This window comes from Varanus komodoensis, unplaced genomic scaffold (genome assembly GCF_004798865.1).
Source record: "Varanus komodoensis strain SLA01 unplaced genomic scaffold, ASM479886v1 scaffold140, whole genome shotgun sequence".
Classification (NCBI taxonomy): domain Eukaryota; kingdom Metazoa; phylum Chordata; class Lepidosauria; order Squamata; family Varanidae; genus Varanus; species Varanus komodoensis.
In genome coordinates this window covers 89,898-111,400 of record NW_025335410.1, presented here as the reverse complement: position 1 = coordinate 111,400, position 21,503 = coordinate 89,898, and the positions used below count along the sequence as shown (strand labels likewise).

The following is a 21,503-nucleotide window of genomic DNA, read 5'->3' as shown; positions in this document are numbered from 1 at the left end:
TTGTGCAGCTGTTGTGCCTTGCTTAACATAATTTCTGTGATTAAAAAATAGAATCAGTGATGTGAAAATATGGGAGGATTGCAAGCGGATGACTGCATTATCTGGATAGTGCCACCATCAGAACCCCAAATGGGGCAGGGCAACTGCACATTAAAAGCAAACCATCTTGGAGCATCTGGACATTTCTTTACATTTTTTTTGGTCCTGCAGTTCATCACTGCCAATTGCTAGTGTTCTGTCACATTAGCAATATTATTTTGACCTCTCTTTCTCTTCCCACCCCCCAATATATATATGCCAGAAACAATAAGGCAAGAAAAAGAAAGCATGTCATTTATTACACTTAGGTAATGAAAACTCCTTAAGCCAGAATGGATAAGTTATTGCGCTACAATAAACAGCATGACTTTATTTTTGTAGAATGGTGACAAAGTTCTACCAGCACTTCCTGGCCTTGGTGTTTGCCATAAATGAGATCAACCAGAACCCCAAGATCTTGTCCAATGTCACACTTGGCTTCCACATTTATGACAGCAGCTACCATGCAAGGCTTTTCCACCATACCGTTCTGAACTTGCTCTTCAAAGCACAGAGATTCATCCCCAGTTATCTGTGTGACAACAAGAAGAATCCAATCGCTGTCATTGGTGGACTGGGCACGGATGTTTCATTCCACATTGCAGACATCCTTCACCTTTACAAGATTCCACAGGTCAGATTTCTTCATGCATCCTGGCTTTGACTTTCTCATGATTTAAATAGCATTTTCTCTTGCCTTTCCTGAAACAGCAATCCAGTTGATTGCACACTTGATTTTTGGATGCCTCCCAACTTGAAGGGTTCCCAAATTCCTGTGCTCTCAGAATCTAGGGTGGATGGATGCCACACAATCCTTCCTTTGTTTTTTGCTTACTAAATGTGGAGCAGCTTTGAATAGATAACATAGACACAAAGCCAGTCAGAAGGGTCATCTGAGGACATCTAGTCTGACCCCAGGCTCCAGCCATCTCTGCTCATTCAATCCTCAGCATGGGATTGTCCAATCTTTTCTTGAACATCCTCCCTGATGGGGCCTCAACCACCTCCCTTGGAAGCCCATTCAATATCCTAGGGGTTCTAACCATCAGGAAGTCCTCCCAGACATCCAACCTGAAGCCTGGTTCCTTGAACTTTACCCCATTGGAACACAGCCTTCCCTCCAGTGCATGGAAGAGCAAGTCAAGACCGTTCTCCACATGACGTCCCTTCACATTCCCTTAAGACACTAAATTATCTCTTTGGAGTCTTTTCTTTTCCAGGATGAAAAGACCCAGTTCCCTCAATCTCTCCTCATATGTCATCCTTCCCAACCTGGCTACCATTCTTGTGACCCTGCGCTGATCTGATTCTAATCTGGCTATGTCTTGCCTATAATGTGGAGACCAGAACTGGACACAGTACTCCAGTTGTGGGTGCACCATAACCCCCCCCCCACAAACCATAAAAATAGGTATGGAGGACATTTATAGAGGTGCATATGTGAATTATATAGCTCCATTTTATCCTTCAATAACAACACTGCAAGGTAGGTTGGATTGAGAGGGAGTGACTGGCCCAAAGTGTTTCCGGGGATGAGTAGCCACCAGAACCCAGCGGTCTCAGGTCCCCAGTCCAACATGCTAAACAGCACACTGCACTGGCCCTCAGCGAATGCTTTTGTGCAAAATGCAGTTCTACCAATGAGTGGAGGGCAGAATGAAGAGCACTAGACAATGCAGAATGCAGGTGGGATGCAATGTTTAAAAATCCACAGATTCCAAGGAAAATATCCTCTGCACACCAAAACACACGTAACCAAGCAGGACTCTACCATAGCCTTGCTTTTGTTTTAGCTTGCCTATGGCTCATTTGCACCAATGGAGCGCCTTACAGTGCAACCGTCTTCATTTCACCACATGGTCTCAAATGAAGCCTATCAGTATATGGGGATTGTCAGGTTGCTCAAGCATTTTGGATGGATGTGGATTGGGCTATTTGCTGCAGATGATACCAGTGGGGATTATTTCTTAGAAGTCTTGGAGCCATTGCTGTCCCAAAACAAGATTTGTTCTGCCTTCACACAGAGGGTCCCACATCAACAACGTCCAGAGAATAACTGGGATGCAATTATCAGTCTGACCTCTGAGTTTCATTTACTTGTCACACAGACAAAAGCCAATGTATTTGTTCTCTATGGAAATACGTTTACCTATTTAACTCTGAGGTTTTTTATGCCCTCAGAAGATCCTAAGGATCTTGGAAAAGTGTGGATAATGACAGCCCAGATAGAATTTGCATTAATAGACTCTGAAAGTGACTCAGAACTGGAAACCTATCAAGGTGCCTTATCCTTCATGGTTCACACAAATGAACTTCCAGAGTTTAAGAAATTCCTTCATCTAGTAACACCTGACTGGACACAAGGAGATGGTTTTATCCAGGACTTCTGGAAGTGTGCATTTAAGTGCACTTTTCCAAATCCCAGACTTTTAAGAAAGTTTGGCAGAACATGTACTGGTTTGGAGAAGCTGGAGAACCTTCCCGCATCTCTTTTTGAAATGGACATGACTGGCCACAGCTATGCAGTCTATAATGCTGTCTATGCAGTGGCACATTCCCTTCATGCCATACATTCCTCTAGATCCAAACACAGAGGAATGAAGGGCCCTAATAGACTCAGCCTTCAAGATCTCCAGCCATGGAAGGTAAGTTCTCACATATGCTGTTTTCCCTGCAGTGAAAGAGGAGACATTATTTTGGTTTTGCACTTCATAAGCTATACGTGAACTGAAGTTCAGTTATCCTTCAACCAATTTTGTGGTGAATTTTCTATGGAAAAAATGCACACAAAACTGCAGAGATGAAGGAAATACGCACAGAGAAATGAGATACATGGTGCAACAACATTCAAAGTGTAGTATGTTAGGAAAATTGTAAAGAACTCGGCATTTTGAAAAAAAATGCATGCATTAGGAAACAAAAAGTATACAAAACTGTATGTAAATTTGTATGTGACTCTTAAAATTGTCAACATTCTCTATGAATCCAAACAGTGACTTGACAAACTTCCTAAATTTTCCCAGTTTCCCAGAAAATAAAGTGAAATAGAGTGTTTTTGAAATGTGTGCAAGCTGTCATAGACATTTTGGGTGGAGGGAGCGGCATCCATGAGTCACACTGCAGTCTCAAGAAAGTTCAGACTTGGGAATTGAAGTCCAGAAGGTGAAAACTTGGTAAAATCCTGAAAGAAATGAGCTGAAGTGGATTTTGCCCATGCAAGAATAATGACGTATCTTCAGTTCTGTACCATGGGGGAACTAGATGCATATTTAATATGAGTTTGAGTACAAGAACATAGAAGAGTATCTCGATGGAAAGGCAATTGGAAACTCTAACATGACTATTGCTTTCTTTTTTCTTCCCCTGCATCTACCAGATCCACACATACATTCAAGGCATTTCATTTAATAACTCAGCTGGAGAAGAGATATCTTTTAATGATGAAAGAGAGATGAGAGGGGGATTTGACATAGCCAACATGGTCATCTTCCCAAACAACTCCTTCCAGAGAGTGAAAGTTGGAAGGGTAGATTCCGATGCTCTGGAAGGAACCAGGTTTATATTTCATGACGAATCACTTGTGTGGCATCAAGATTTCAAGCAGGTACAGATTCTAGTGGCTCAAAGGGCATATTCTAAACTCTGAGTGACTCTGTGACCCAGCCAACTTCCTTACCTGGTTTTGGTGGCACCTGAGCACCTGTTCTTTAGACTGACGGCACTTCAGCTTCAGGGACTAATGTGTCACTAAAACTTTCAGTCTGCAACACACACACACACTTCATTCATCCGTAGAGTTTAAATCCAACTTATGTTCACTGTGAAATATGTATTTTAATTTTCCCCAGTCTTTTTAATACGCATACATGAATTTCTAGATGGTCGTAGCTATGAACACATATTGCACATACCAGGAAAAGCATTCTAGGGACTATACACAAGCTTCTGCAAAAGTGGACCAGATACCCAAAGAAATATGAATTTGCAGGGGGTGTATATACCAAATACAAATTCAGATACTGAAAGCCTGGCAGGTTCTCAGCTCAATGCATTGTAGGATGAAAATCTTTATCCTTTCAGTGTTGAAATATCAGTCTTTTAGCTGCCAAAAGGGCACAAAGAAACCACTTACACTGGCCATGCCTAGAATCCCATGAAGCAGGGGAACAGTTCAAAAGAATTCAATGCAATGCTTACCAAATGTAGCCATGTGACAACCTCCTGCAAAAGAGGTGGATGTTGTTTGCACATATATGTATAAAGGAAGCATGGAGTAATGTTGCAATTTCCAATGGTCTTTCTTTCTTTTTTAATGAATGGTGTTATGGTATAAATAATAACACATAAAAATCCTTGTTTTTCTGTGCTAAAGTCCCCTCATATTTATTGCAGGGGGTGCCCATTTCAACATGTACTGACTCCTGTCAGATTGGTTATCAGAAGAAAAAGAAGGAAGGGCTGAAGTTTTGCTGCTATGATTGTGTTCCATGCCTGGAAGGGAAGGTTTCAAACCAAAAAGGTAGGTGTCCATCATGGCAGACTTAGAAGACATCCAGCCAGGAAGCTCAACAATAACTTCATTGTGTCTCTCAAAGAAGTAAAATGCAACTTGGAATTTATGACTCCATGCAAATAAAACTCAGACCAGTGTCATCTATTGCAAAACTTGGAAAATTATGCCTAAATTCAGATACAGCTCAAGAGCAATGCCACCTAGTGAGTAAACAGGGTAGTACTCTGTACTGGTGATGCTGTAGACCAAATATTCCATCATTACCAGTAACTTAATATCAGTACTATACAGTGATGTAATGCAATTTCTATGGGGTGTTCTGTCCAAATCTTCAAAGGGAATGACACTGGAATATTGAGGAAAGCAATGGTGCTCCTTTCCTACTCTCTTAAAGGAGGTGTGTGTGAGACCAATTTGCCTTTTAAGGTAAGTCCAGTGCCCCATGCAAATTTATTCTAAGTGTGCTGCTCTTCTCCTAAAAAGTCAATCCCTTCTCTATGTTCCTGGGTGAAGGGGCTTGTGAAAGTGGAGAATAATGCTTAGCAACGCAAAGGGAGCATTAGTGCCAGCAATGCCACCTTGTTTTTTCTTCAGAGTGGAATGATTCTGCTGTGAAGCTGTTAGGCCTATAAGTGAGGGTGTTCAAGGATGTGCTGGAAATGCACATGGTAGGCTCATGAATGGAATTGGCTGGAGCCGGCATCAGACTAGATGGTTTGGGATGCCCCTTCTGATTCCATGTTTGTATTTCTGGAACCTTTTAAGGAGAAAGCATTCCATGGCTGCCAGAGCTTTTGGCCAAGCTTACCCCATAACTACCATTAGCTTTTAAGCTGTGGAAAGGAAAGTAGGTAGGAAGGAAGATTTTGCGGCTCTCCTTCCCCAACATACTGGGGACTGAAACCAGTAGCCCTGCTTTGGTATGAAACACAATAAGAAGAATCAATAAATCATGTGCAATTCGGAACTGAGATGAAAGCTTTGTCTCTTTTTTAGACATGGATGATTGCTTCAAATGTCCAGAAGATCAATATCCAAACAAGGGCAGGAATCGGTGTGTGCCCAAAGATATAAGCTTTCTGTCTTATCAAGAACTTTTGGGGATCAGTTTAAACACAGTTACCATTTCTTTATCTGTCATCAATGTTTTGGTGCTTGGAATTTTCATAAAGCACAGGCACACACCCATAGTCAAGGCTAACCATCGGGATCTTACCTACACTCTCCTCATTTCTCTCTTGTTCTGCTTTCTCTCTTCTTTGTTATTTCTTGGACAGCCTGGGACACTGACCTGCCTTCTCCAACAATCTGTTTTTACCATCGTCTTCTCAGTGGCTGTTTCTTCTGTGTTGGCCAAAACCATCACTGTGGTGGTGGCATTCATGACCACCAGACCAGGTTCTAGCTGGAGGAAGTGGGTGGGGAAAACATTTTCCAGCTCCATTGTCCTTTCCTGTTCCCTCATTCAAACTATCATTTGTGCAGTCTGGCTGGGCACCTGTCCTCCTTTTCCAGATGTTGACATGCAAACCTCATCCCAAGTCATCATAGAAAAATGTAATAAAGGGTCTATCAACATGTTTTGTCTAGTCCTGGGCTACATGGGACTTCTGTCCTTCATTAGCTTTGTGGTGGCTTTCCTGGCCAGGAAGTTGCCTGACAGTTTCAATGAAGCCAAGTTCATTACCTTCAGTATGCTGGTGTTTTGCAGCATTTGGTTGTCTTTTATTCCAACCTACTTAAGCACCAAGGGAAAATACATGGTGGCTGTGGAGATCTTCTCCATCTTAGCTTCCAGTGCAGGGTTACTATTATGCATCTTTTTTCCAAAATGCTATATCTTCGTGATGAAGCCTGATCTCAACAGCAAGGCACACCTTATCTGAAGAAAGAATACTGTCTAACCTGCAGTTTATTTCTGTTGCTCTCCTGGGGTGGAATTAGTCTGAGATTCAATCCTATAGATTTTATGTCTTTATCCTGGGCAAACACACCCCTTTGTACTGGTATGAATAAACAGTGAAAAATAACATTTGCTTGTATGATGAGTGGTTATTCTTTTCCTAACATGTTTTCCATGAGTCTCATTTATACATTTAATGTGTTTCATGGGCAGAATTACTTTACACAAGTGTTCATTAGGCCCTAAGCACTGGATATTTCCTGCAGCAGCAGCATTGTCATCATATTGGACTTGGAAATGATGGAAATCTTCATATCTTGGAAATGATAAAAATAATATTTGAACTCAGGAACCCAAAACACATCATATATTTGTCCCAGGTGAACCACTCTGACACTTAGCCTTTGCTTGACCTTGATTTTACTAAGCATGGAATTCATACAGAATGTGCCCATTGGGTCATGGTCTCAAATTTAATCCAGGCACCTTTAGTGACTTGCATTCTTAAATCATTTCCCCTGTTTAGTTCCCTGGCCAGCCCCAGACTTGCTTAGCTTCAGCATGGTGGATGCCTTATGTGCCTTCAGACCATCCTCTGTTAGTCTTCATACGAAGCTGATTTGGAGCTTCCTTGTCTATGTCACTGGAAATTATTGCTTCAAAGCTAGAACAATCTCTTGGGAACCCATAAGTGGATTTGAAGGAAGTAATCCTATGACATACAGACATTCTCTTAGAGGCTGTAGTTTATTTTAGAATTCCAGCTCCAAGGTTGAAGGCAGTGCCATGACCTCAGAGATGAGAATCCAAGCTTCATTGCCCTTTCTCCATCCCCTCACAGCCACCATGGAAAGAAGTTGGGAAATTGACTTTGGACAGGGGTAAAAGAGGGCAGTTTGGTGGGCACAGAGGGAAGGAAAGAAGACTGAAAAGGCCAGGATATGAGGTATCTTGAAAATGCTTAAATGACATATATTTCCATCACGTATACTTCAAGGTGAAGTAGACCCATTGGCATCAATAGGGCCTACATTAATCATAATGTTCCAATCATTTAAGTCTTTTCTAAGTAGGACTAAATTGGGATCACACCCAAGATACTTGTTATGAAAGGATGGACGCAAGAGCTCAATGCTGAAAAACTAATGATCTCCCCTCAGAATTATTCAAATCAATGTAATTATCTCTCCTGGACAAAGCTCTAAAGGTTTCTAGAAACACCAAACATAATAAATAAGCAGCGTTGAAAGTGGTTAAAAATTTCATCATGGAGTTCTGGGAAAATGGCAAGTAGTAGGCAGAATTCTCTTTTATTTATGTCTTTCTTCTCCTGATTTCTTCTTTTCCCCCGTCTTTACTTTCCTGATTTCTTCTTCTTTTATATCTGTCTTTCCTCTCCTGGAATCTTCTTCTTTTATTCCTGTCTTCTCCCTCCTTTCTTCTTCCTTTTTTTCATCTTACCCCTTAGACGTGAAAGTATGTTAGTTCCAGCTAGTAGGCATCACATGCATTTCTACCCTTGTTGCTGGGTGAAAGTATGGCAACTACCTTAAGGTGCAAATTGCCACAATCTGGCATTATTCAGCACCGCTTGTTTAAGTCTAGTCATTCCTGTGGATGAACAGTAGACCATCTGTCCTGGGAGAAGCATTGCCACTGGAATGTTACGGCTCCTGATATTCCAAATTCTCTTACCTACCATGATATACAAAACAGACGCTAAGGAATGTCTACTGAGTGCTACTTTCTCTGTTCCACATGAATGGTATCAACCTGGTGACCTTCTCTTTGGTGCTATGGTTTCTCAGATCACTTATGCTTTTGATGAAGTGTTATTCAACAAGCATCCTTCTCAGAACCTGTTTCAGATTCCCAGGTAGGTCTTTTTGAGTTCTGCTCTGTTTTGGTTTTTTTACTTCACATCTGAACTTAGCCAGATCACAAAGAATGCTGGGGGTGGGGGGGGGGGGAGGACACACACACACACACACACATGGAGAGAGAGAGAGGTGGGCTGAGCATAGCAGAATCCCCTTCTTAGTCCTCAGCATTCTGCTAACTCTACAAGCAAAGAAAATAAAAATCCCCTCATAATGAAGTTCTTCATAGCTTGGATTTTGACATGAGGGCAGGGAAAATGCTCCATTTCCAAATGGCAAGAAATGTTTGTGCAGCCAAAGCTCACGCACTCTGTACATCTGCTGAAGAGGACAGAGGGGATGCTGAGGTGGTTAGGAGGAAAACTTGCTGTATTATCAACACATCTTTGGGGAAGAAAATAATTCTGTGCCTTTGATGATTTGACCAACAAAGTAAGAAATTAGAATCTCTCTCCCCCCTTCTCTCTCTCTCTCTCTCCCTCTCTGTATGTGTGAATGCTGAACAAATTTTATACTGCAAAGCAATGGTTCCACAGCCTGCAAAAACCGTTCTCCACAATTGTTCTGAAAATCAAGAAGTCCAACCCTAATAGATGACATAACCAGATAATACATTCTTGAACATTGTTGTCACTAATGTGTGCATTTGCTGAGCAATTCAATATATGTATCTTTTAGATATTTTATGGAAGAACTTCAATGCTAAATTTGGAGAAGTGCTGTTTGCAAACAATAAATGAATTATGGTGTAACATAAAGAAGGTTTGCATTAAAATGTGTACCAAATGCATTCGTCTCCCATACTGATGGGCAAGTTTTGTGCCCTTAGCTACATAAGCATTCTTCCTCTCTCCTGCCCTGCCCTGCCCTGCCCTTTCCTCTCCTCTGTGTCAATCCATGTGTGTGCTTGTATGATAGTGGACTTCTAAACATATTATGTACACTCTCAGTGCAAGTATTCAGATTTTTGTTTGAGATGAATGGCTAACTCTTCATAAGATCAGAAAATCAGAACATTCCTACATTGCAAATCACTGAAAGACAGAAACAACTGCTATTGTAATAAAATAAATCCATGCAGTGTAAACGTTGCCTTTAAAATAACCCACATACTCTGTTTGCAGTGCAGTAACCAAGCTCTACCAACATGTTCTGGCCTTGGCATTTGCTGTGAAAGAGATTAATGAGGATTCCAAGATCTTGCCAAATGTCACTTTTGGGTTCCACATCTCTGACAGTTACTCTGATTTAAGGATGACATATCGAACTACTCTGGATCTGCTTTTCAAATCACTTCAATTTGTTCCTAATTACAAATGTGACACACAGAAAAACCTCATTGCTGTCATTGGGGGACTTAGCCCTGAAACTTCTTCTCATATGGCTGATATTGTAGGTTTTTACAAGATTCCACAGGTAGGAGAAAGGAAAATTATAGGCCTTTTTTTGGTCTCTCTGCGATTGATTTCATGGCTGAAAGGGTGGGAAAGGTGTGAAGATACAAGCAAACAATTTCCAGAAATGCATGGCATTTTGTTAGGATGAGCTCATTCCACCAGACAACTCAGTCCTTTATTTATTTAGCTCATGCATACTCCATTTGTATGTCTGGAAGTTCATAATGTGCAGTTCTCCTCATTTAACCATCACGTGGGGGACTGGATTCAGCTGAATCCCAAATGCAGAACCAGAAGCTGCTTGGGAAGCTTCAGAAGATGGCCAAATGGAAGCAGGCTTTTCCGAAGCAGATTGAACTAAATCTGATTGAGCAATCCATGAGGCAAGCTGTTTGCAATCATTTATACATTTTTCCTCAAGCTTTCCATATACAGGTACCTGTGTGTGAGAAGCAATGTGGTGGGGTAGTTAGAGGGTTGAACTGGGACTTGGGAGACCCCGATGCAAGTTCCTTCAGCCATAAAACTTACTGAATGACTTTGGGCCAGTCACAGCTTAACCTATCTCATAGGTAGTGTACAAAAAAGGAGGTGGACTTCAATTCAGACGAGGACCCTGCATGACATTTTAGATTCCTTGGAAAAACAAGATATGGCTTAAGTGTAATATTAATTGGCCTTGATATTGCCTCAAGTCTTTTATTACTAAGGGGATTTTTAGTAATCTAAGGGAATGTCTCTTCCATATGAGCCTGCCCAGACTCAAGATCCTCTGTGGAAGTCCTCCTCTGAGAGTCCTCCTTGAAAGAGGTGAGGGCTATTAGGAGGAGGAGGGTCTTTTCTGCTAGAGTGCCCCAAGTATGAAACCTGCTCCCTAGAAAGGTGTGCCTGGTGCCAACCTTTATCCATTTCAGTGCCGGACCAAAAGTTTTAAATTGTTAAATGGTATTTTAATTATTTTAGCAACAAGTACTGGCAATAAGGAGTTTTTAAACATTTTATTGTTGAATTAATTGGAGTTTTAAAAAGTTTGTTCTAAACCACCATGAGATTTTAAATGACTGACAGTATATAAATACACCAATACTATTGGTGAAATTGGCATTCCCACATAAACTGGAACAGAGCTTTAATTTGGGAAGGATACACTAATTAGAAGATTGAATGAACTGAGCTTTACTCTAGGAGAGGAAAAATAAAAATAAAAACTCATGTATACAAAATTGATATCAGGGAATACATAAAAATAAACACACACACACACACACAATAAACAGATTAGAGGAACAAGTGCAGAAAAAGAGGAACAGTTAACATGCATCCTGAAGAGTGGATAAATCCATAAATGATGCATTGGTCCACAAAACAAATTAATCTACTGGTTTTCTCCTCTGCTCCTGCTATCCAATCCCTTGGCAGGTCTCCTGAGCAAGTCCTTTTCTCTTCCTCACCAGTTATGCCATTTTGCCCGATGTTGCTCCCAAACCACATCATGCTGTTACACTCCCTTTTCCCTCATCTCATTCAGAAGCTTTGCAGGAAACTTTACATAAGGGAAATACTAGGGTGGCAAGGAAGGGAAGAGAGGGATCTAGTTTTGTGACAAACACAAAGGCTAAAACAGTGAAGCTTTTAAATAAATCCAGATCTATCAGCCCCTTCTTCCAGGAGCCTTCATTCTACCACTCCAAATGGACAGCTGTTGCTAAACAATACAGATTCCTACTAATAAAAAAATCTACTTCTGAAACGAGGCATTATGCATGCAGAAATTGGCCACCAAAATCAAACTACATCAAAATCTGCAGGAGGCAATATGAAACAAAACAAAATCTGATAATAAGCCAAATTTGCAGAGAAAGCTAACAAACTTTTGCAATATCCTCCCTGTTAATTCTCAATTTTTTAAGTACCATCCTCAAACATATTTTCCCTCCACTGCCAAGTTTTAAATAATTGCTTGGTAATTTTTTCTTATGAAGGGACTGTAGTATCAGCCAAGGTAAGTATCTACCTGCCCCAGGGTAAGCGTGACATGGCAAACTGATTCATCTGTTCTACCCTTCAGAAAGGGTGAAATATTCAACTCATAGAACTGATTAGTAAACTGATTTACTAATCAATTAAATTAGTAAACATGCACACATAGACAATCATGCTTAACCATTTCTTGATTGTGTTTTTCCCATTTAGCTCACCTATGGCTCTATTACCCCAAAAGAAAGAGATAAAATGCAAACCAATTCGTTTTATCACATGGTTCCAAATGAAGCCATTCAGTATGCAGGCATTGTCCAGTTATTGCAACAGTTTGGATGGACCTGGGTCGGGATCCTTGCTGTTGATAATAACAGTGGAGAACATTTCTTGCAGGCCATGGAACCCCTGATGTCCCAGAAGGGAATCTGTCCAGCTTTCTCACAAACAATCCCTCAACTACCTCGCTGGGATAAATTGCCTGAAGTTCTTGATACACTCTCAACAATTTCTGTAAAATTCACAGATGGATATGATCAAGTCAACATTTTTATCATCTATGGAGAATCTGTAACCATTGTGTGGCTGAGAATGATTATGTTCCTAAGAGATCCTGAGAATAAGACATCGTTGTTTAGGAAGGTGTGGATCACAACAAGCCAGATGGATTTTGTCTTAATGGGCTTTCAGAAAGGTTGGGATCTTCTGTGGTTCCAAGGTGCCATATCTTTTGCGATTCACTCAAGAGACCTTCTAGCATTCAGAGAATTTCTTTTAAACATAAAGCTTTCTCAGACCCAGGCAGATGGCTTTCTCAAAGTCTTCTGGGAGCAAGCATTTGACTGCTCATTTCCTGATCCGGGAGAGCTGGCAATGGTTGATGGAGAGTGCACTGGAGCAGAGAGCCTGGAGGACCTTCCTGGACCTCAGTTTGAGATGCTCATGACTGGCCACAGCTACAGTATCTATAATGCTGTCTATGCCATGGCACATGCTTTGCAGGTCATGTTGTCATCCAGATCCAACCACAGAGTAATGATGCAGCAAGCAATGGTGGACCTTCAAGATATGCAATCCTGGCAGGTAATGTTCTTACCTGAAGTTGTTCTTTATTTTGGTAAACAGAGTAGAATATACAGTATGGATATTGTGCACTCGCTCGCTCGCTCGCTTGCGCTCGCTCTCTCTCTCCCTCTCTCTCTCTCTCTCTCTCACACACACACACACAAATGAACAGTGAATTACAATAAAATATGCAATAGTTGTGGACAAAATTCTATGGAATATTTCTTTTTATAATTGGAGTCTGAGCATAATTTAGATGTTGATGGTCATACCTTAGTCTGTGTTTGATGGGTTGACATAGACAATATCAAGAGAACACAATGACATTTCTACTTCATTGCTATTGCATCCTTTTCTTCTCTCACTTTCCAACTAGATCCACCCATTTCTACAATGCATTTCCTTTAACAACACTGCTGGTGAAACCATGTCTTTTAATGCTGGAAGGGAACTAGAAGGTGGATTTGACATCATGAATCTAGTCACATTTGAGAACAAGTCCTATCAGAAAGTAAAAGTTGGAAGGGTGGACCCCAAGGCTCCCGAAGGAAAAGAACTCATCCTTAATAAAGACATGATTGTGTGGCAACATGGTTTTAATCAGGTGCATTTTCCAAGTTATTCTTGAAGGCTTGCTCTTCCCTCAGATGGATCATTTGTCTACCATAATCCTGTGATGAGTAAAGTCTTCACTGCCTAGAACCAGTTTCACTGCCAAGTTTTCAGAGTGCTTCGGAGAGATGCCTGACAGGTTTCTCTGAGACCACCCTTGCTTTTTCGCTTTGCCCAGTGTTTTGACACCTCATTTCTCCATCCATTCTTTATCTAGTGCTAGGATGGGGAAAATGGCACCATTGCCTTCCTGTTTCAAAATTTTGACAGAAGTTGCTGAGTTTGCTGGCCACTAAAGCTCCCATGTCAATCCAGGCACTCTTTGGAATATTAAGACAGTGGGCTTGGGTTCATTCAGGGTGGTCTATGGAAATGCAGGTGGCATTACCCGGTACCTTATCAGCTATATTGGTTTGGTAGCTGGGACCTAAAGCACAGAAAGCTAACCTAACCTTACCAACACACTCCCTGGTTACATCCAGGCTAGAGAATTGCAGTCTGCTTTAGGTGGGGCTCTTTTGCAACATGTTCAGGTGTTGCAGTGGGCATCGCGTGTTGCAGCCAGAATGTTGTGGGGAAATTGGAATAGGCACAGAATATGGAGGCTTAGAAGGTTTTTGGAGATGAGCTTTCATATCATATTCCTCATCTCTGATATCCTTTCTTGCATGTTGCTTCTTCTTTCTGTCCCCAATTCAAGGTGTTGGGTTTGACCTTTGAAGGTATGAATGAATGACTGGGGCTGATATTATCTGAGAGACCTCCTGGTCTTTTGTGAGCCTGTCCAAACATAAGAAGGCCTACTATACTCTCAGCCAGAAAGAGGCATCTGATGGGATGGATGGATAGTATTGACAGATTTTCACAGTGGCTTTGGAGACTCTTTCCCATAAGGATGCATAGGAACTTATCAATCTGCCTTAGAATAGAAAGTACAATGGCAACAACTCAAGAAGCACGAATTCCAGACTGCATTTGGTGCTTAAAAACAAGGCCTTTAAGGTCAATCTTGCATTCAATTGTCTACTGGAATTCTACTCCAATGTTTTTGTAGCACTGATAATGTTTTTCTAAATTGATGGTCAGAGTAAATAAATGATGAAGAGCCTAGCAGCTCCAGGTCAGTATTGAAGCTCTGCTACATATTTGTGCAAGTGAAATCCATTCTCTGTATGGTAGCACTCTTAATGTTTCTGTGTAGACTATTCCCCGTTCTGTGTGTAATGAGCAGTGCCACACTGGTAAGTGGAAGAAGATGAAGGAAGGAGAGATGTTCTGCTGCTATGATTGTATTTCATGCCCAGAAGGGAAGATTTCAAATGCGACAGGTAGGTTGCCGTATGCAATTATTTCCATCATACTGTTGTAAGATGTTCCTTTGCAATAGGTTAACTGACATGGTTGCAAAAAAATGGGGACAATGAACATATGAATTTACAGCGATGAGCATTCTTACCATATCCTGTGCTCTTAACCACCATGCCACTCTGGCTTTCCACAGAAATGGAAGAATCCTTATATTGGCAGCAGGTAATGCTGCAAACAGTTCATATGGTTAAAGTTCTTGGAATAGAGATCGATGCAAATGGAGGGAGAGGTAACACAAAATGAAATGAAAGTGCAGAGGAGAAGAAAAATGCAAAGCTCTTGTCTGAGGGAAAAAACGAGCATAACATTTGAAACCTATTTGCTGGGAATTTATTCATGTGACCATAAGGAGGGAGTTTCCCTGTAGAAGGGCAATTAAGAATATCAAGCAGATCTGGCTTGAATTAACACTGACATGTATACAATCATTTTTTTATTTGATAGATATGGCTGACTGCTTCAAATGCCCAGAAGATCACTATCCAAGCAAGAACAGAGATGGATGCAGTCACAAAAGGATCACATTTCTCTCTTACAGGGAAAATTTAGGGATCAGTTTAGCTTCTCTTTCTGTTTTGTTGTCTGTGGTCACAGGTGTGGTGTTAGGAACGTTTGTTAAGCACAGAGATACCCCCATAGTCAAGGCCAACAACCGGGATCTCACCTACATTCTCCTCATCTCCCTTCTCCTCTGCTTCCTCTCTCCTTTCCTGTTCCTTGGTCAGCCTCTCAAGGTGACCTGTCTTCTGCAGCAACCAACATTTGGCATCATCTTCTCAGTGGCTGTTTCTTCTGTTCTGGCAAAAACCAGCATTGTTTCTCTTGCATTTGTGGCCACCAAGCCTGGATCTAGAATGAAGAAATGGGTGGGGAAACGGCTAACTTACTCTATTCTCATCTTGTGCTCCTTTATGCAAACAAATGTTTGTGTGATGTGGCTGGTAAACTCTCCTCCCTTCCCTGATATAGACCTGCACTCAGGAACTGAAGAAATTGTCCTCCGATGTAATGAAGGGTCAGCTGTCCTGTTTTATTGTGTCTTGAGCTACATGGGCCTCTTGGCCATCACGAGCTTCATTGTGGCATTCCTGGCTCGTAAATTACCGGATAGTTTTAATGAAGCCAAGTTTATTACGTTCAGCATGTTGGTGTTCTGTAGTGTATGGGTCTGCTTTGTTCCAGCTTACCTCAGCTCCAGGGGGAAAGACATGGTGGCTGTGGAGATCTTCTGCATCCTGTCATCTAGTACTGGCTTATTGAGTTGTATCTTTTTCCCTAAATGCTACATCATTGTTCTAAGGCCAGAACTGAATAGCAGGGATCAAATAGTTACAAGAAATAATTAAATGTCTTCTGTTGCAGCCAATCAGGTTGTACAGAAGAGCTTCTCAGTTGGTAGAAATATAGAAGGCATTTATGTTTCCAGCACTTACATGACATGCTGCCATGTTTGCTGTGGACCTCCTTTCGCATTTGGGTCCTTCAATAATGAAACTCATTCCTTAATTTATGATAGTTCCTTGCATGTTTGAGATGCTACCTCTAAGGAATTTGCTGACTGCTCTTAAATAAGACCTTCAAGATGTTGGCAAGCATTAGGATTGATTCAGCCAACTGAAGATGGAATGTGCAACTCAAGGAGCAAAGGAAGCAGGCCTCTTTGTGATAAGGGGGTCTTCATGATTTCTTTGGGAGGAATGAGATCTGGAATGCTGGACCAACAGGTTACATAAGGTCTGAGCAGGGTTTGGAAAGTGAGGATATATCAACCACCATTGCTCAGACATTTTGTAAGAATAACACAGGTCCTTATCTCAGTCCTTGTTTCTCTTCTTGTAGCAATAATCTCCTGTGTTACAGACTCTTGAAACCCTATTAGACTTGCCCCTGGAGCTGTTCCACCATGCTTGAAACTCAGTGGTCCTTCATTTTAAGATATGTTTTCCTGTTGGGATTTACTCAGTATGCATTTCTGGAATACAATGAATATTTTCAGACTTTAGTTTTAGTGTTCAAGGAACCCTCTGGCAGCCTGTTAACTGCCCATAGTTGATAAAGAGAAAGAATACAGCAACAGTGGTGTCAGGTGGAGTCAATTTAGGTTTTGTACTAATGAAAAAGTAGTGAAGGAACTACCCTTTCCCACCAATGGTTGCATTTCATAATCAGACATCCTATGTTATTGTACAAGAACTGGGCTGACAATTCTGCAATTGTTTTCTCAGAAAAATCAGTCTTTTTCTAAAATTCTAGGGAAACAGTTCTGGCTCATTTCTCAGTGAGGAGCAAGGAGGTGAGAATAGAAAGATGGGGGTGGGGGTTATTTGAACAACCAAGTGCATCACAATCATTATTGGCATCCAGAGATGTCCTCAGCAAAGTAAACAATCTCCCCTGTAATTATCAAAATCACGGTATTTTCCCTCTTCCTTTTCTGTCATGCCAAGTTATGTGTAGAAAAAAAAAATCCAGCAAGCAACCTATGTCAGAGGTTATAAAACAATTTGTGTTTGAAAGCTCTGTTCAAAGAGAAGAGGTACCCAACTTTATCTCAATAGACGGAGTGGGTGAAATGTCCACTCAGGTCCATTGGCAGTTGCTATCTTTGGTGATGAAAAAGAGATGGCCCTGTTCTAGTTCCCTTTAAAAGGAGTCCTGGCAGAATCATGTGCAATGCAAGGTACCATCTTTAACCCAAGCTGATGTTCTAGATTGATACAGGAGCCTGTGTGTCATACGCAGTCTTGGAAGGGGTTACAGCTTTCTGGTTTGTGTCATTAATATAAGGAACGAAAGGCAAGGACTAGGAAGAGCCTGGTTTGTTTAAGGTCTGAGAATTTCCCCCTTCCCCTGGTCACTCCTGGTGTTAAATCAGTCATTGTTGGGTGGTTATTAGCTTGAATGTATGCTTATTCTGATGGTGTAGATTGATACTGACTGAAATTATTAAAGATCAGGCTTCTCTTGGTGTTGCATTAGCAGAACCAGCTACCCTCTTCTGTATCGTGCTTGTATGAAGCTAATACCAGCATCTGCATCCAGAAAGAAGCTCTTGGCTTGGATGGTGACACTGTTGAAGCTGCTGCTGCTGCTGTTTCCTCAGTTGGCATACAAAATAGATCCCATTAATTGCTTGGTCAATGATCCTCCCCATGTTCCTCATCAGTGGTATCAACCGGGAGACCTCCACATTGGTGGGATCACTTCTCTGATCATCCATACTTTCCACACTTTTTCTTTCAAGGAACATCCTTCACAGAAGTTTCCTGAGGTTCCAATGTAAATGAGAATTTCTCTCCCTCCCTCTCACTCTCTCTCACTCTCTCTCAAATGAGCTTGACAAGTTTGAAAGTTCTGTACTGCATGGATGGTTTACTCAGAAAAGAGGTGCTGAAGCAGAAGTAGACAACAAAGGTGGCTTTTGTGTTTTCCACTTATGATGAGCACAGACTTCCGACCCACAAAATAGGATAACCGCTTCTGTTTATGACAATCAGGACTTGGTGTTCTATTTCATTTCACTGCAGCAGGATCTAGACAGAAATGGGCAATTTCTGAAATTGGATAGAATAAATTACTTCAGGCACCTGAAAACTACTCTTCCTTCTCCTCTCTGTCTGTCTCTTTGTGACAATTTCTAAAGTTCCCAGGTTATATGATTTTTTTTAAAGACCTAAAGGCAATGAGATGCAAGTACAAAAAAAAAAAAAAAATCAGTAGGAGTGACTAAAAATATATTCAGGGAGAAGGAAATTTAGAAAAAAATTGTGAAAAATAATAAAATACGTAGTGTGAAGGCTGTTGAGGGTTTCATATAAAAACACAAGGAATCCTTTGCATAATGCAAATGCAGTTGGAGAACCCATTTATAATTCAGAAAATACATGTATATCTAATATTCAAATGTATGCCATTACTAATGAATCTCATACCTTGCAACAAATGTGGTGTCCTTGCACAACTTCCTGCTTATTTTCACAGTATCAACAAGTGACAAGAAATGAACAGATCCACAAGTACACTTATTATTATTATTATTATTATTATTATTACATTTCTATGCCGCCCCTTGCCGAAACCTCGGGGCGGCTTACAACATGATAAAATACATTGAAATACAATAGTACATAATAAATTACCATTAAATACAGAAATACAAAAATGCATTGATTTACAAATATAAAATTAAAATTATCAGTATAGAATAAAAATATAGGAGGAGAAAGAGAAGGAAGAAGAAGTTGCCCTGGCCAGATCATATGTTTTAACAATTGAAATGATGTTTAAATAAAAAGGTCTTTACCTGGCGCCGAAAAACTTAGTCTAAAAGAAGACACACATTCCTTTAAAAAGCCCATTGATGATAATAGAAAGCCATTCTATGGGAAATATGCATAAATTTTGTATATTTTATAGCTTTGCTTCTGGTTTAGTAAGATGTGTGTTAAATCACTTGATTGGAGAGTGATGAATATTTTAAAGAACAATCAATCCTTACTTGAGTGGTTTATCAGCATGTAGTGAAGAACACAAAATTAAAGAAATCATGGACATTTCCTCAAAGAATGAACAATGCTAGAGATGTTTGGGGCAGGTGACCAAGGAATCAGCATGGCTGGGCAGTGGTCAGTGGTCCAGATGGGGCAAGAATCTCACTGACAAAAGCTCCTTGGAACGCCTTCATCTCCTCCCCTTTGCAATGACTTGCTCACAATAGATATTATTTCCTAGATGTTCAGTGGCTCTCTGCTTGGTGAGCAATCAGGCAGTTGTCATGAGGAAGAGAAGCACCATCTGATGATGATGTTGTCAAGAAGGTGGACTCACGGAGAAGGCTCCACGAAAGAAGCCTTATAGTCCTCCAAAACCTGGAGTTGATACTTGGCAATTAATGGTTTTACAGAGAACTCTATTTTCCCTTTGAAATTAGGAGAGGCTCAACAGAAGTAAAGGACAGCTCCCTGGAGCCTTTTCTGAAATGCACACAGTCAAGTAATGTGATAAACAGAACAGAGTAATCATAGAGCTGGAAGGGGCCTATAAGGCCATTGAGTCCAACTCCCTGCCTGACTTCCACAAGTGGTCACCCATCCAGTTGCAGACCTAAGTCTTTCCAGCTTAGCAGGGGTGACTTGAAGGCTGATCTAAGTATAACTGTGCAGGCAGGAAAAGGTTAGAAAGGATAGAGAACCCAGTTCAATATGGGACATAATTTTCTGGGTTAAAAACAGAGCTCTCATGATGCATTTTGGTCATGCCAATATTTCCTTGCTGTAAATTTTGTGTGAAACATCCTTGTCTAAATTTAGCATTCTTCTCTTTGCAGTTGTTTTCTCTAACTCACACTATTATCTGTTTCCCTTATCACCCCCCTGACTCATCACTTATAATCTTGATGACTTATCAAAGTAGGTCTTGTATTTTCTTCTCCTTAATTCCTGCAGTGATGAAAAGTCATGTTTCTAAGGATTTATTTCCGAAAGACTAGCTCCCTCACTATGGAAAACAAAAGTTTTATGGCATAGCTCCCATTATCTCTTGCATTGTTCTGAGCTAAACAATTTTTCTGCAATGCATCTAGAAAACATGTATCTGCCCAGTTGCATGCCAGCTTAAAATATCTGATGGAATGACTGCAAAAACCTAGGTCAAATCAAATTGCCATTGCAAGACATTTTAAGAATCTTTGTTTATTTCACTGTCGTGGCTTCCCCTGTAAGGTAAAAACATATTTTTATGTGAAGAAAATGACTCAATTAGAGCAACTGACTTCAAGATTCCAGTTCACAAAACAGTCAGAACGTTCTGCTCCTGGCATTAGTGGGAATGGAGATAAACAGATATCCCAAGCTATTGTCCAAGGTCAAATTTAGTTCCCAAATGTTTGGTACCTATTGCAATATGCTACTCTAGACCTGCTTTTCAGTTTTTATGCATTTTTCCTCAACTGCAAACATGACACCCAGAAAAGGCATTTGTGTCAACTATCTCTTTTGATATGAAAGACTTGTGATAAAATGATAAAATGCATTATGCAATTCTCTTGTAAAAAGTACTATTCAATCCTTTATTTGAAGTCTGGTGACAAAGTTCTATCAGCATGTCCTGGCCTTGGTGTTTGCCATCAATGAGATCAATGAGGATCCCAAGATCTTGCCCAATGTTACACTTGGCTACCACATCTATGACAGCTACTATGATGCCAGTCTGACTTATCATGTCACAGCAGAGCTACTCTTCAAATCACACAGATTTGTCCCCAACTACAAATGTGGGACTCAAAGAAACCTAATAAATGCCATTGGCGGACTAGGCTCTGATATCTCTTTCCATATTGAAGACATCTTAAGTGTCTACAAAATTCCACAGGTAAAATCTATCCCTTGGGTTTAGGAGTAATAATTGACACTGTTCTCAGTACATACATTTTTTATAATTCTGAAAGTCTTTTTTGATACTTGATGAAGGAAGATGAATTTGTAGTGGTTTCTCATAGGCTTGTGAAATGTGACACACCATGTGGATTTCTTTCTGGTGATGAGTTTCCATAAGCAATACCAGCTCACTACATTTCGGCCAGAGGAATCCTTAACCTCCTGGCTGAATCTGCAAATACCAATTAAGGTATTATATTCAGCAGATAGAGCAAAAGCATGGGCAAATCCATACCTAGGGTTCAATTCAATGTGGGCACCATGTTTCCCTTTTCC

At 40.7% G+C, this 21,503-nt stretch overlaps 3 protein-coding genes across 3 annotated transcripts in view; all 3 read left to right on the top strand.

The window, feature by feature from the left end:
• Window positions 1-417: 417 nt before the first annotated feature.
• LOC123020114 (vomeronasal type-2 receptor 26-like) lies at window positions 418-6,579 on the top strand. Its single transcript, XM_044423543.1, has 4 exons — window positions 418-712; window positions 3,455-3,682; window positions 4,471-4,597; window positions 5,588-6,579. The coding sequence occupies exons 1-4, from the start codon at window positions 422-424 to the stop codon at window positions 6,475-6,477; spliced, it is 1,536 nt and encodes a 511-aa protein (XP_044279478.1). The 5' UTR covers window positions 418-421; the 3' UTR covers window positions 6,478-6,579.
• Window positions 6,580-8,194: 1,615 nt separating this feature from the next.
• On the top strand, window positions 8,195-16,139 carry LOC123020120 (vomeronasal type-2 receptor 26-like). Its single transcript, XM_044423549.1, has 5 exons — window positions 8,195-8,370; window positions 9,499-9,790; window positions 11,965-12,831; window positions 14,627-14,753; window positions 15,238-16,139. The coding sequence occupies exons 1-5, from the start codon at window positions 8,195-8,197 to the stop codon at window positions 16,137-16,139; spliced, it is 2,364 nt and encodes a 787-aa protein (XP_044279484.1).
• Window positions 16,140-17,854: 1,715 nt separating this feature from the next.
• LOC123020119 (vomeronasal type-2 receptor 26-like) overlaps window positions 17,855-21,503 on the top strand; it is a 10,362-nt gene continuing 6,713 nt past the window's right edge. The window contains exons 1-2 of the mRNA XM_044423547.1: window positions 17,855-18,072; window positions 20,871-21,162. Coding sequence (XP_044279482.1) covers window positions 17,855-18,072; window positions 20,871-21,162 — 510 coding nt within the window. The remainder of the gene's footprint in view (window positions 18,073-20,870; window positions 21,163-21,503) is intronic.

What these genes read in the sequence shown, in the direction of transcription:
- LOC123020114 (XM_044423543.1), top strand. Translation starts at nt 422, where the DNA reads ATGGTGACAAAGTTCTACCAGCACTTCCTGGCCTTGGTGTTTGCCATA. An exon ending in ACCTTTACAAGATTCCACAG is followed by an intron (nt 713 to 3,454) that starts GTCAGATTTCTT and finishes TGCATCTACCAG; the next exon opens with ATCCACACATACATTCAAGG. An exon ending in GAAGGTTTCAAACCAAAAAG is followed by an intron (nt 4,598 to 5,587) that starts GTAGGTGTCCAT and finishes TCTCTTTTTTAG; the next exon opens with ACATGGATGATTGCTTCAAA.
- LOC123020120 (XM_044423549.1), top strand. Translation starts at nt 8,195, where the DNA reads ATGATATACAAAACAGACGCTAAGGAATGTCTACTGAGTGCTACTTTC. An exon ending in GTTTTTACAAGATTCCACAG is followed by an intron (nt 9,791 to 11,964) that starts GTAGGAGAAAGG and finishes TTTCCCATTTAG; the next exon opens with CTCACCTATGGCTCTATTAC. An exon ending in AAGATATGCAATCCTGGCAG is followed by an intron (nt 12,832 to 14,626) that starts GTAATGTTCTTA and finishes GTTTCTGTGTAG; the next exon opens with ACTATTCCCCGTTCTGTGTG.